The 15,794-nt window shown below is 42.9% G+C and overlaps 1 protein-coding gene across 2 annotated transcripts in view; it reads left to right on the forward strand.

Annotated features, from left to right (window-relative positions):
• The window catches only part of LOC126471449 (ecdysone 20-monooxygenase), a 173,935-nt gene that overhangs the window by 137,994 nt on the left and 20,147 nt on the right, over nt 1-15,794 (forward strand). For both annotated transcript variants that reach the window (XM_050099635.1, XM_050099637.1), the window contains exons 6-7: nt 601-740; nt 14,987-15,205. In XM_050099635.1, coding sequence (XP_049955592.1) covers nt 601-740; nt 14,987-15,205 — 359 coding nt within the window. The remainder of the gene's footprint in view (nt 1-600; nt 741-14,986; nt 15,206-15,794) is intronic.

Here is a 15,794-nt window from a genome sequence, read left to right on the forward strand (position 1 = left end):
TGTTTCGTCCGTGTATCGTGACGCACATTAGAAATATTTACGACCAACAGTCTTCTTTCATTCTCATCGTATGTCTGTACCACTGTAATTACATTTCTTCTAATCTCATGCACAGTAATTTCTTCCATGTTTCATAGAAGCACAGTTTGCAGGTGTTCCAAATCCGTTTGGAGGTTATCAGCATCTCAGAACACCTCCATACTGCGTTCCTGGAAAATGGATATTCATCTCGGCAGATACGGAGAGCGCTACGTACATATAAAATGGCTTACCTGCCATTTATTGGATATGTTTCCTTGAAAATAGCAACAGTACTTCGAAAACATAAACTTAAACTTATGTTTTGTCTTCTAGCAAAAATCTCAGCACGTTGAAGTGTAACCTATCTATGTAATCTAGGGAAAAAGGGTGGCATTCGCTATTGGTAAGGCGTGTCTTAATAAGAGCTTATTATTCACGTATGGTCTCGAGCGTACGGGAATTTAATATCATACGGTACAAGTTTTCTTCTTCTAATGGGAAGTTGCTCTTCAGTTAGTTATTAAAACAGAATTGCGTGAACTCAAATACAGGGCAGTGAAATGAGTCTGATATTCACAGGTGCGTGTACGCTGGTGCTGGGAAAACGCATGGGTTTCTTGGAGGCCACGGTGGACGGAGTAGCAAAGCAACTTGCAGATGCAGTCAATGGACATTTCCGTGCCTCGAGGGATACGTTCTTTGGCCTGCCATTCTGGAAGGTAAACACAAATTGTTTTTTTGCTTATTAACAGGTGCCCAGCTGTCACACAAATCCTCATACATGTTTCCAAGTAGCACGGACTTTAATGAGCTTGTAATCTTGTTAAATAGTTTTCTGAGATACAAAACGTATGGGACACATTTAAGGTGACACATTGACAGTAAGTACACTGAAACCACTCTTAGTATCATCATTGGATTCCAGCCATGGAACGTGCGGAGATTATTCCTTGTAGATAGTACTTCAAAGAAAAATTATCGACTCAAATAGCATTAGTTCCCCAGTTTCTGCCGTGGCAGACAAGAAATATACTGTGCACTGTTACACGTAACTTGTCCATACACTGGACCCAAAGTTAAGATGTTGTGGTCTTCAGTGCAGAGACTGCTTTGATGCAGCTCTCCATGCTACTCTATCTTGTGCAGACTTCTTCATCTCCCAGTACCTACTGCAACCTACATCCTCCTGAATCTGTTTAGTGTATTCATCTCTTGGTCTCCCTCAACGATTTTTACCCTCCACGCTGTCCTCCATTACTAAATTGGTGCTCCCTTGATGCCTCAGAGTATGTCCTACCAACCGATCCCTCCTTCTAGTCAAGTTGTGCCACAAATTTCTCTTCTCTCCAGTTCTATTCAATACCTCCTCATTAGTTACGTGATCTACCCATCTAATCTTCAGCGTTCTTCTGTAGCACCACGTTTCGAAAGCTTCTATTCTCTGCTTGTCCAAACTATTAATCGTCCACGTTTCACTTCCATACATGGCTACACTCCACACAAATAGTTTCAGAAACGACTTCCTGACACTTAAATCTACACTCTATGTTAACAAATTTCTCTTCTTCAGAAACACTTTCCTTGCCATTGTCAGTCTACATTTTATATCCTCTCTACTTCGACCATCATCAGTAATTGTGCTCCACAAATAGCAAAATTCATTTACTACTTTAAGCGTCTCATTGCCTAATCTAATTCCCGCAGCATCACCCAACTTAATTCGATTACATTCCATTATCCTCGTTTTGCTTTTGTTGATGTTCATCTTATATCCTCCTTTCAAGACACTGTCCATTCCGTTCAGCTGCTCTTCCAGGTCCTTTGCTGTCTCTGACAGAATTACAATGTCATCAGCGAACCTCAAAGTTTTTATTTCTTCTCCATGGATTTTAACTCCTATTCCAAATTTTTCTTTTGTTTCCTTTATTGCTTGCTCAACATACAGATCGAATAACATCGGGGATAGGCTACAACCCTGTCTCACTCCCTTCCGAACCACTGCTTCCCTTTCATGCCCCTCGACTCTTATAACTGCCATCTGGTTTCTGTACAAATTGTAAATAGCCTTTCGCTCCCTGTATTTTACCCCTGCCACCTTCAGAATTCGAAAGAGAGTATTCCAGTCAACATTGTCACAAGCTTTCTCTAAGTCTACAAATGCTAGAAACGTAGGTTTGCCTTTCCATAATCTATTTTCTAAGATAAGTCGTAGGGTCAGTATTGCGTCACGTGTTCCAACATTTCTACGGAATCCAAACTGATCTTCCCCGAGGTCGGCTTCTACCAGTTTTTCCATTCGTCTGTAAAGAATTCGTGTTAGTATTTTGCAGCCGTGGCTTATTAAACTGATAGTTCGGTAATTTTCACATCTGTCAACACCTGCTTTCTTTGGGATTTTAATTATTATATTCTTCTTGAAGTCTGAGGGTCTCATACATCTTGCTCATTAGATGGTAAAGTTTCGTTAGGCCTGGCTCTCCCAAGGCTGTCAGTAGTTCTAATGGAATGATGTCTACTCCCGGATCCTTGTTTCGACTTAGGTCTTTCAGTGCTCTGTCAAACTCATCACGCAATATCATATCTCCTATTTCATCTTCATCTACATTCTCTTCCATTTCCATGATATTGTCCTCAAGAACATCGCCCTTGTATAGACCCTCTACATACTGCTTCCACCTTTCTGCTTTCCCTTCTTTGCTTAAAACTGGGTTTCCATCTGAGCTCTTGATATTCATGCAAGTGGTTCTCTTTTCTTCAAAGGTCTCTTTAATTTTCCTGTAGGCAGTATCTATCTTACCCCTAATGATATGCGCCTCTACATCCTTACATTTGTCCTCTAGCAATCCCTGCTTAGCCATTTTGCACTTCCTGTCGATCTCATTTTTGAGACGTTTGTATTCCTTTTTGCCTGCTTCATTTACTACGTTTTTGTATTTTCTCCTTTCATCAATTAAATTCATTATCTCTTCTGTCACCCAAGGATTTCTACTAGCCCTCGTCTTTTTACCTATTTGATCTTCTGCTGCCTTCACTATTTCATCTCTCAAAGCTACCCATTCGCCGGCCGGTGTGGCCGTGCGGTTCTAAGCGCGTCAGTTTGGAACCGCGTGACCGCTACGGTCGCAGGTTCGAATCCTGCCTCGGGCATGGATGTGTGTGATGTCCTTAGGTTAGTTAGGTGTAAATAGTTCTAAGTTCTAGGGGACTGATAACCTCAGTAGTTAAGTCCCATAGTGCTCAGAGCCGTTTGAGCCATTTTTGCTACCCATTCTTCTTCTACTGTATTTCTTTCCTGCATTCTTGTCAATCGTTCCCTAATGCTCTCCCTGAAACTCTCCACAACCTCTGGTTCTTTCAGTTTATCCATGTCCCATCTCCTCAAATACCCACTTTTTGCAGTTTCTTCAGTTTTAATCTACAGTTCATAACCAATAGATTGTGGTCAGAGTCCACATCTGCCCCTGGAAATGTCTTACAATTTAAAACCTGGTTCCTGAATCTCTGTCTTACCATTATATAATCTATCTGATACCTTCCAGTATCTCCAGGCTTCTTCCATGTATACAACCTTCTATCATGATTCTTGAACCAAGTGTTGGCTATGATTAAGTTACGCTCTGTGCAAAATTTTACCAGGCGACTTCCTCTTTCATTCCGTATTCCCATTCCATATTCACCTATTACGTTTCCTTCTCTTCCTTTTCCTACTATCGAATTCCAGTCACCCATGACTATTAAATGTTCGTCTTCCTTCACTATCTGAATAATTTCTTTTATCTCACCATACATTTCATCGATCTCTTCGTCATCTGCGGAGCTAGTTGGCATACAAACTTGTACTACTGTTGTAGGCGTAGGCTTCGTATCTGTCTTGGCCACAATAATGCGCTTACTATGCTGTTTGTAGTAGCTTACCCGCATTCCTATTTCCTCCCCATGAACCATGGACCTTGCCGTTGGTGGGGAGGCTTGCGTGCCTCAGCGATACAGATAGCCGTACCGTAGGTACAACCACAACGGAGGGGTATCTGTTGAGAGGCCAGACAAACGTGTGGTTCCTGAAGAGGGGCAGCAGCCTTTTCAGTAGTTGCAAGGGCAACAGTCTGGATGATTGACTGATCTGGCCTTGTAACAATAACCAAAACGGCCTTGCTGTGCTGGTACTGCGAACGGCTGAAAGCAAGGGGAAACTACGGCCGTAATTTTTCCCGTGGGCATGCAGCTTTACTGTATGATTAAATGATGATGGCGTCCTCTTGGGTAAAATATTCCGGAGGTAAAATAGTCCCCCATTCGGATCTCCGGGCGGGGACTACTCAAGAGGATGTCGTTATCAGGAGAAAGAAAACTGGCGTTCTACGGATCGGAGCGTGGAATGTCAGATCCCTTAATCGGGCAGGTAGGTTAGAAAATTTAAAAAGGGAAATGGATAGGTTAAAGTTAGATATAATGGGAATTAGTGAAGTTCGGTGGCAGGAGGAACAAGACTTCTGGTCAGGTGACTACAGGGTTATAAACACAAAGTCAAATAGGGGTAATGCAGGAGTAGGTTTAATAATGAATAGGAAAATAGGAATGCGGGTAAGCTACTACAAACAGCATAGTGAACGCATTATTGTGGCCAAGATAGATACGAAGCCCACACCTACTACAGTAGTACAAGTTTATATGCCAACTAGCTCTGCAGATGACGAAGAAATTGAAGAAATGTATGATGAAATAAAAGAAATTATTCAGATAGTGAAGGGAGACGAAAATTTAATAGTCATGGGTGACTGGAATTCGAGTGTAGGAAAAGGGAGAGAAGGAAACGTAGTAGGTGAATATGGATTGGGGCTAAGAAATGAAAGAGGAAGCCGCCTGATAGAATTTTGCACAGAGCACAACTTAATCATAGCTAACACTTGGTTTTAGAATCATGATAGAAGGTTGTATACATGGAAGAACCCTGGAGATACTAAAAGGTATCAGATAGATTATATAATGGTAAGACAGAGATTTAGGAACCAGGTTTTAAGTTGTAAGACATTTCCAGGGGCAGATGTGAACTCTGACCACAATCTGTTGGTTATGACCTGTAGATTAAAACTGAAGAAACTGCAAAAAGGTGGGAATTTAAGGAGATGGGACCTGGATAAACTGAAAGAACCAGAGGTTGTACAGAGTTTCAGGGAGAGCATAAGGGAACAATTGAAAGGACTGGGGGAAAGAAATACAGTAGAAGAAGAATGGGTAGCTCTGAGGGATGAAGTAGTGAAGGCAGCAGACGATCAAGTAGGTAAAAAGAAGAGGGTTAGTAGAAATCCTTGGGTAACAGAAGAAATATTGAATTTAATTGATGAAAGGAGAAAATATAAAAAAGCAGTAAATGAAGCAGGCAAAAGGGAATACAAACGTCTCAAAAATGAGATCGACAGGAAGTGCAAAATGGCTAAGCAGGGATGGCTAGAGGACAAATGTAAGGATGTAGAGGCTTATCTCACTAGAGGTAAGATAGATACTGCCTACAGGAAAATTAAAGAGACCTTTGGAGATAAGAGAACCACATGTATGAACATCAAGAGCTCAGATGGAAACCCAGTTCTAAGCAAAGAAGGGAAAGCAGAAAGGTGGAAGGAGTATATAGAGGGTCTATACAAGGGCAATGCACTTGAGGACAATATTATGGAAATGGAAGAGGATGTAGATGAAGATGAAATGGGAGATACGATGCTGCGTGAAGAGTTTGACAGAGCACTGAAGGACCTGAGTCGAAACAAGGCCCCCGGAGTAGACAAAATTCCATTGGAACTACTGACGGCCTTGGGAGAGCCAGTCCTGACAAAACTGTACCATCTGGTGAGCAAGATGTACGAAACAGGCGAAATACCCTCAGACTTCAAGAAGAATATAATAATTCCAATCCCAAAGAAAGCAGGTGTTGACAGATGTGAAAATTACCGAACCATCAGTTTAATAAGCCACAGCTGCAAAGTACTAACACGAATTCTTTACAGACGAATGGAAAAACTAGTAGAAGCCGACCTCGGGGAAGATCAGTTTGGATTCCGTAGAAATACTGGAACACGTGAGGCAATACTGACCTTACGACTTATCTTAGAAGAAAGATTAAGGAAAGGCAAACCTACGTTTCTAGCATTTGTAGACTTAGAGAAAGCTTTTGACAATGTTGACTGGAATACTCTCTTTCAAATTCTAAAGGTGGCAGGGGTAAAATACAGGGAGCGAAAGGCTATTTACAACTTGTACAGAAACCAGATGGCAGTTATAAGAGTTGAGGGACATGAAAGGGAAGCAGTGGTTGGGAAGGGAGTAAGACAGGGTTGTAGCCTCTCCCCGATGTTATTCAATCTCTATATTGAGCAAGCAGTAAAGGAAACAAAAGAAAAATTTGGAGTAGGTATTAAAATCCATGGAGAAGAAATAAAAACTTTGAGGTTCGCCGATGACATTGTAATTCTGTCAGAGACAGCAAAGGACTTGGAAGAGCAGTTGAACGGAATGGATGGTGTCTTGAAGGGAGGATATAAGATGAACATCAACAAAAGCAAAACGAGGATAATGGAATGTAGTCGAGTTAAGTCGCGTGATGCAGAGGGTATTAGATTAGGAAATGAGACACTTAAAGTAGTAAAGGAGTTTTGCTATTTGGGGAGCAAAATAACTGATGATGGACGAAGTAGAGAGGATATAAAATGTAGACTGGCAATGGCAAGGAAAGCGTTTCTGAAGAAGAGAAATTTGTTAACATCGAGTATAGATTTAAGTGTCAGGAAGTTATTTCTGAAAGTATTTGTATGGAGTGTAGCCGTGTATGGAAGTGAAACATGGACGGTAAATAGTTTGGACAAGAAGAGAATAGAAGCTTTCGAAATGTGGTGCTACAGAAGAATGCTGAAGATTAGATGGGTAGATCACATAACTAATGATGAAGTATTGAATAGGATTGGGGAGAAGAGAAGTTTGTGGCACAACTTGACCAGAAGAAGGGATCGGTTGGTAGGACATGTTCTGAGGCATCAAGGGATCACCAATTTAGTATTGGAGGGCAGCGTGGAGGGTAAAAATCATAGGGGGAGACCAAGAGGTGAATACACTAAGCAGATTCAGAAGGATGTAGGTTGCAGTAGGTACTGGGAGATGAAGAAGCTTGCACGGGATAGAGTAGCATGGAGAGCTGTATCAAACCAGTCTCAGGACTGAAGACCACAACAACAACAACAACATTCGTTATTAAACCTACTCCTGCATTACCCCTATTTGATTTTGTATTTATAACCCTGTATTAACGTGACAAGAAGTCTTGTTCCTCCTGCCACCGAACTTCACTAATTCCCACTGTATCTAACTTTAACCTATCCATTTCCCTTTTTAAATTTTTTAACCTACCTGCCTGATCAAGGGATCTGACATTTCACGCTCCGATCCGTAGAATGCCAGTTTTCTTTCTCATTACCTATTAAATGTCATGTAAAATATATACGACCAGTGATGAAAAAAATACAGATTAAACGTTAAGATAAGCTGAAATAAAAACACAACTTTGTAACACAAAAATAGGGGGAAACTTGAAAGTATGTGAAGAAAATCATGTTTCCTCGTTGGGGAGCACAGTCACGTTTTAGTCAGTTCTTGATGTAGCAATTTCCGCAGCTCAGTAGCAGCAATGGCAGCGAAAAATACTATGGCCAGGAAGAATATTATTGCCTCCTTTTATTGTGTGAATGGGTCGCTGCCCCAGCGTCCATTGGACAGCACGTGATGTTGGACGATGAGTGCTGAGCGATAAATATAACACATCCTAAGAATGTGTAAAAGCTAGCGATTTAAATAACTTTCGCAAAGAATACATTGTGGTATCATGACAGAAACAGATATGATAGAAACTGCGAGTTTCGACAAATGTTCGCGTACTGTAGCCAAATTCCTCGCCACTTATTGGCTGTCATAAGGTACTCTTTTAAGGTAGTCAAGTGCCTTCTCAGTTAATGACTTTTGGCAATGCTTCCTCACTAAGAAACTCTCTTACAGATACAAAAAAACATGGATGATGGTGAAACCACTAATAGATAACTGAGCGTTCGACGTCCAGGTCTCACAAGGGGAGGCGACGACGTTGGGATCACGGATTTACTTCAAACTTTGTACACCTTTAGTAGGCTATTAAAACAACAGAATGTGCAAGTAGAAGGTGCACTACTCTGGCGGCCGTGCGGGATTATCCGAGCGGTTTAGGGCGCTGCAGTCATGGACTGTGCGGCTGGTGTCGGAGGAGGTTCGAGTCCTCCCTCGGGCATGGGTGTGTGTGTTTGTCCTTAAGATAATTTAGGCTAAGTAGTGTGTAAGCTTAGGGACTGACGCCCTAGCAGTTAAGTCCCATACGATTTCACATACACACATACACTACTCTGGCAATTCCGAGAAAATCGCAAGAGAAGTTTTACACGTCTATTATGTAACTGATATATCAGTGCGTAGGTACCGGACGTTAGAGTTCCTGGTGGGCAAGGGTCTAGCGTTCGAGTTTCGTTAGACGAAAGTGTTTGAGGCGACGATTCGACTCCCGCTCAAACCCTCATTTTTGTAGTACAAGTGTAAATTCTGTGACATTAAAAAAATTTGCACCTACACTATTCGCTCTTGTAACATAAGCAACGTCTTACCGCTACGCAGGTTAACTGCCAAATGGGGCCTGCCTCTGTGCCTGCAGCTCGAAGCGTCGAGGTTCAAAGTAGTTCCGGGTACATAGAGTGCATGTATAAGGGATTTCGCAAATCCCGACAGGCATACATTTTCAGAAAAACTCTATGCGTTTCTTCATTTACTTGTCGATAGCTACAAATGTGTCTGTTGTAATAATTAAATTTAATTAAAAACAGTAAGTAGTCAAATAACACGAAATTCACAAAAACTTCACGCAGATACACGTGGTTTTTTAATTACATTACCTATTAAATGTCATGTAAAATATGTAATATGACCAGTGATGAAAAAAATACAGATTACAAATTAAGAATGAGCGGAAGTGGAACTGTCGCTTGATACACGTTCGTCTTACGAAGCTCGTCCGCTGGTCCATTGACCATCATGAACTCAAACATCCAGTACCTACGCACAGATACATCAGTTACATAATAGACGCGTAAAACTTCTCTTGCGATTTTATCGGAATTGCCAGAGTAGTGCAACTTATTACTTGCACATAAGGTTGTTTCAGTGACCTACTAAAGGTGTACAAAGTCTGAAGCAAATCTGTGATTCCAGCTTCGTGGGCTCGCCTTGTCAGCCAAGAAATTGGAGGAATAGACTTGCCCGCTCTGTACAGCAGAAAAGGCGACAGTCAAGGACGCATCTGACGGTGTAGTGTAATTTTGAAGAAGGCACAAGTAACGTGAAGCGCTTTGCGCCAAATGAGCCTTCGCGGGAAACGACCTCTTCATTGACCCAATTATGCATTGAGTTACCATTAAATGAGTACAGGGACGTCTTTATTGGACCGCAGAAAAATAGGAATGAGTCTGCTGATCAAATGACTCGCGCCCTTCATTCGTTTCAAGATACGCCCTCTCGCAAGGGAACGCTTGTACTGTGCTAGTGCAGCGGAATATACAGAGGGCATTGATGTCGGTATCGTAACCTCAACGACGTTCACAAGAGACTTACAGAACACACGCTGGAAGCTGCGTACTCAGCAAAACTACCCTCCACTGCTGATTAGCTCTCACATCTGCAGATTCATTAGTGGTTGACAGTGTCCGTCCTCTGGTAGTACACGCGTAGTGGAAGTCCGACCACAAATAACAGGTTAGGCACCGGGTGCGTTGTGTGTAACACCCTAACATACATGGCAGCTCCATGGAGAAGCTGTGATTGACTGCAAGAAAGATCCTGGCTTCCTGTGTATGCTGCGTGACAAATACTGAGCAGATATTCCACTGGAGACGAACCCAAACCCAGATCAAAGAAACTTTCAACTGCAACGGGATCATCAAAATAGATAGTGCCTTGGCGGTGGGGCACAAATCTTATTTTCCAATGCAGCTAGCTTCTCTTGGGATTACAGTGGAGGTAGGCTAGTCGTGAGATACCATTACCCACACAGGCGAAAATCCACGGTTCAGTTCAGAGGTGAGACAACAGTTAACACACTGAACTGGCGTTCTGGATGTTCACAGTTCAGTTCCCAGCTGCAGTTTCCAACTGCAGTGTGATCTTCAGAACAGACTGTGCTTTGCCGGTGGGATACGTTCGGCTGCAGAGTAATGTTTCGCACTCTAACTTTGTTATTAGTGTCTGCAAGACTGTTGTAGTCTCACGACACATACGGACTGGGAACTGTCATTTAACAAATGTGTCGTCTCCGCAATGGAGATGATTATTTCGTTGTTCTTCGGTGACTGTTTGCACGAAGGAATCCTAGTAACATCTAATATGTTAAGAAGTGGAATGCGTTCATCGAGGGAAGGGAAGCTTTTGGTCTTTGAATTATATGCCAATGACCTCGAGACCTCGATTAAATTTTATCCTTTCAGAGAATCGTACAAAGTTAGCCTTTTGTGGGTCAGTAATGTTAACTTCGGCGATCTTTTTGGTGCAGTTTGGATGGTGTAGGTTGCACTGGGTTTCCTTCCCGAATCTTCTTTAAGTGCGTAAATCCCATCGAAAGCAAAGTTGTTAGTGATGAAGCTCCAGCTGAATTTGCAAATGACTGGAGGAATCAGCAGTTCGCTAGTAGAATAAATTAACCAGAAATTACCATCAAGTAAATGAAAGGAGTCATGAAAAGTATACACCATGGTCGCCTGGCGAGGTATGTTGTAGCGAATTGGTAACGAAGCGGAGTGCTGCAGGGAGAGAGATGTGGAGGAATATGCCTGAATCTGTGCCAAATGTACGCACCCCCGTCTGATCGCCTCACAGCTTAATACAGTAGCAGCACAATATGCACTGGCTGCAGGTCACCCGGTCGAAGCTGAAACTGTCTGCTAGCTGTGGGAACATCTGCACAGTTGTTCGTGCCCCTTGCATGTGGCTGCCATGGTTCCATAAATATAGTGAATTTATCTGACAGTACTATATAGTAAAGGTCACACAGTTATTGCAAAGTCATAAACATACATAATGTAATGTTGACCATTTAATTATACTGACATAGTTTATAGATTACATCGAACTATAATTTAGTTATAATATACTAACATTTTATAATAAGACCAGCAGTTACAGTGTACTAACGCACTAACACAACTTAACTGAACGATCTTCTGACCTTGTTAAACCTAGAATACATATTCAATGATTTAAAAATTTAAAATGGTTTGCTATAGTACCTAGGCTGCAGGTAAAACGTAAACACTACGAAATACACCCGACATGATCCCATAAGTTAACATATTAATACGGAAGACTAACTCCTTCAAATACCCCGGAGAATGGCTAACCCCGAAAACCCATGAGGGTCTGGCTATGAATAGCAGGTGCACCAAACTGGCGAACGCCTACCACCTCAGTAAGACATTTACTGATCTAAATTCAATTCCGTCGTTCTAAAACTCCGACACTACAGCGTCGTAGCGGGAAATTCAGAGCTTTATTCCTCATTATTCCCAAACATGGTCAAAAAGGTCATGTAGTCAGGATGCACAACTGAACATTCACATCTAGATCTTCAGCACTGTCTCTAACGGAGAACAAGTTACGTCAAATGGACAAGACTCGTTGGGAAAGAGCTTGAACAACTAGAAATTGGCCACAGCGGCGTCCACTACTGAGATCAGTAAGCAATGCTTATCTCAACATCAGATTATCTCCAGTCCTTATCAGCAGTTAAAGTCACCTACAACGCTGGAATAAGAGTGTACTGGGCTTAGAGGAAAGTTCGCGAGAATTAAGAACAACGTGATCTAGTGTAAACCACAATGGCGTATGGAATATAACAGTAATAAATAAACAAAAATCGCGAAGACTGAATCAAGTTGACCGAACTGCTAACAGAATTTTCTATTTTCGAAGTGTCTTAATGCATTCTCTCTATCGGATGTTCCCTTCATCTGCCTTCCTCTTCATTTCCGCGTACTTAGCACAGCCTACATCACTCATAACCTGCTGCATGTATGCTATCCTTGGGCGTCCTCGGCTATTCAAAAAATGGTTCAAATAGTTCTGAGCACTATGGGACTTAACTTCTGAGGTCATCAGTCCCCTAGACTTAGAACTACTTAAACCTAACTAACCTAAGGACATCAAACACACCCATGCCCGAAGCAGGATTCGAACCTGCGACCGTAGCGGTCGCGCGGTTCCAGACTGTAGCGCCTAGAACGGCTCGGCCACTCCGGCCGGCCCTCGGCAATTTCTTCCCTCATTAGCTCCTTCTGCTATTGTTCAGATGATGCTATTGTGCCTTAAGATGTGTCCTACGAGTCTGTCTCTTCTTGTTTGAATGTGCATCCAGAGAGATGCGATTTCCTGTATTCTTCTCTGTACCTCTTAACAGACAACTCTGTATCTCCAGGTGATGCTTCTGTAGCACCAAATCATCAGGGCTTCTAGCTGTCGTATATTTTGTTTTCCCGATGTTCAAATTCCACAATCGTGTAGGGTCACACTCCAGACAAATGCTTTCGTAATCTCTTTCCTTATTTCCAGACTGATGTTCTTGTTCTTTAGTAAGTTCTTTCTCCAATTAAATGCAATTTGGACCTGCTATATTTTGCTCATAGTTTCTTTTCTACTTTTGCAATCTCTTGTAACACTGCTTCCCAGTAAGATGAATTCCTCTATCATTTCTAAATCCTCTCTTCCATTTCTCTGTGTTAGAGGTTCATATTCGTCTTCAGTATTGCATAACATCACTTTAGTCTCTCTCTTGTTTATTCTCGCATCACAGTGGTTACGGAAAATCTCTTGCATTGTGCTGAGAACTTTCACTAGACTTTCTTTCGTCTTCGTGGCCACAGCAACACCACCTGCATTTCACAGGATGCCAACAAATTTTGATTCTCTCCTCAGTTGTCTCGCGGACTAGGTCAGTAGCTTCCTGATTGTAAGTGCTGTATACAAGAGGAGAAAGAGCACTACCTCATCTCACGCTTTTTCTCATTTTTGCTTCTTGTTCATTATGAAAATTCCTGATCACTGCCATGTCGTTCTTGTACGAGAGGCGTTCAATAAGTAACGCGACACATTTTTTCTGAAAACAGGTTGGTTTTACTCGGGATCCCAATACAAAATATTATTCACTACTCTTTTGACTACAGAAGCCCATTTTTGAAGATAATCTCCGTTCAATGCTACGGCCTTACGCCACATTACTGTGAGGGTGGTACCACTCTATTGGTCGACGTCGGAGCCAACGTGTTGCTGCTTCAATAACCTCCCCGTCATCAACGCACGATACTGCTTCCCGCGAAGTGCATCCGTCATTATCTTCCTTCGTTGTTTCTTATGGTCTTCTGTTAGCTGGCGAGGAACCCAGCGGCCACACACCTCTGAGTACCCAACTGGCGGACGAGTGTGCCAGCACTACCAACAGAAACGTCCAGTTGTGCAGCGAAGTATACAGGGTGTTACAAAAAGGTACGGCCAAACTTTCAGGAAACATTCCTCACACACAAATAAAGAAAAGATGTTATGTGGACATGTGTCCGGAAACGCTTAATTTCCATGTTAGAGCTCATTTTAGTTTCGTCAGTATGTACTGTACTTCCTCAATTCACCGCCAGTTGGCCCAATTGAAGGAAGGTAATGTTGACTTCGGTGCTTGTGTTGATATGCGACTCATTGCTCTACAGTACTAGCATCAAGCACATCAGTACGTAGCATCAACAGGTTAATGTTCATCACGAACGTGGTTTTGCAGTCAGTGCAATGTTTACAAATGCGGAGTTGGGAGATGCCCATTTCATGTATGGATTAGCACGGGGCAATAGCCGTGGCGCGGTACTTTTGTATCGAGACAGATTTCCAGAACGAAGGTGTCCCGCCAGGAAGACATTCGAAGCAATTGATCGGCGTCTTGGGGAGCACGGAACATTCAAGCCTATGACTCGCGACTGGGGAAGTCGCGCTGGTACGTTCTGTTGCTGTGTGTTTCCATTCCATGATTAATGTAATTTGAATAGAAGTAATAAAATGAGCTCTAACATGGAAAGTAAGCGTTTCCGCACACATGTCCACATAACATATTTTCTTTCTTTGTGTGTGAGGAATGTTTCCTGAAAGTTAGGCCGTACCTTTTTGTAACACCCTGTATAATTGAGATCCGCACGTTCTGACATTACAGGAGTCACAGCTGTGCGTAGGCGGCCGGCACGCGGGAGATCGGGCAGGTTTGTGCGACCTTGTTGTGGTGATGACAGACGTCTCGCCCAACGATTCACCGTCTTTTTGTTCACTGCCAGGTCTCCGAAGTCATTCTGCAACTCAATGATAGCGCTATTCTTGGAACGCACTGCCGTTACAAACGCCATTTTGAGGGCTACGTATAGCTCCACCACCTATCGGAACTTCATGAAACTATAAGGGAAGAAGCGGGAATGTTCCACGATGTTCCACAACAAACTCCGCATTTTTTTCAACAGAAATTGTAGAGAAAAAGTGTTACATTACATATTTAACGCTCCTCGTAGAAGCCAAGTGTCAGCTGCATGTCTTCGTATTTTAGATCTGCTTTCTTCAGCACTCTGAACGTATCTTGCCAGTTAATATTATCGAATGCGTTTTCCAGGTCCACAAAGGCAACATAAGTTGGTTTATTTTTCTTTAATTTCTTTTCGACGACATGACTCAGTGACAGAATCGCCTCTCCTGCTCCTAATCCCCTCCCTATCTCAGACAGATATTCACTCAGCATGTCCTCCACCTTCTTTTCAACTCTCCTCAAACTATCTGGATGATAATTTTTGATGCTCGATCACCACTTCCACAATCCTCGAGGGCTACACAAATTTTGGTGATTGTGCAGATACTGCCAACCCGAGCCTATTCGCTGTTTGTGGAGTGCGAAGAGCACTACTACGACGTGATCTCTGGGCTGGTGGAGGCGGCACTGCGCGAGGAAGAGAGCACGTGCGAGGTGGAGCCGGTGCGCAGCGTCTTCATGTCCATCCTGCACACGCCGGACCTCGACCTGCGCGACAAGAAGGCCGCCGTCATCGACTTCATAGCCGCCGGAATCACCACGGTCAGTCCCCACACTGATTATGCAACGGCAGTAGCTATCATTAGCCTCTTAAGAAAAATCTAAAGTCGATTTTTGCACGAGCAACTGTCTGGTCAAAATCGACTACTCGTGAGGTGTGCGCGTCACATACCAGCATGTAAATCAGCTGCCAGACAAGCCACGAGTGGATCAGTGACGCCCGTGGTCAACTGACTGTGCCGAGTGTATAGTTCTAATATTTTGTGTATTCTGAAGACTGCGCATGCTCTGACGGGGGACCGTTGTGTCGTCTGCTAACATCGGAAGCTATAACCAGTTCTTACTGCACTCACTCACATCTACACTCCTCAACCAACCTTATGGCATGTGACGCAGGGTACTAGGGACCGATGACGTCGGCAGTTTGGCCCTATATGTAACCCCCCCACACACAGCCCCCTTCTCAATGTCTCCTATAGACTTAAGTATTGTAGTATGACACGTCTCGAAACTGACCGACTCAGCTGTACCGTAAAGGACAAATTTAGAATCTTGCCCGGCGGGGTCAGGGATTTTCTCTGTCTCGCGATGACTGGGTGTTGTGTGATGTCCTTAGGTTAGTTAGGTTTAA

Source organism: Schistocerca serialis, chromosome 3, assembly GCF_023864345.2.
Source record: "Schistocerca serialis cubense isolate TAMUIC-IGC-003099 chromosome 3, iqSchSeri2.2, whole genome shotgun sequence".
NCBI lineage: Eukaryota > Metazoa > Arthropoda > Insecta > Orthoptera > Acrididae > Schistocerca > Schistocerca serialis.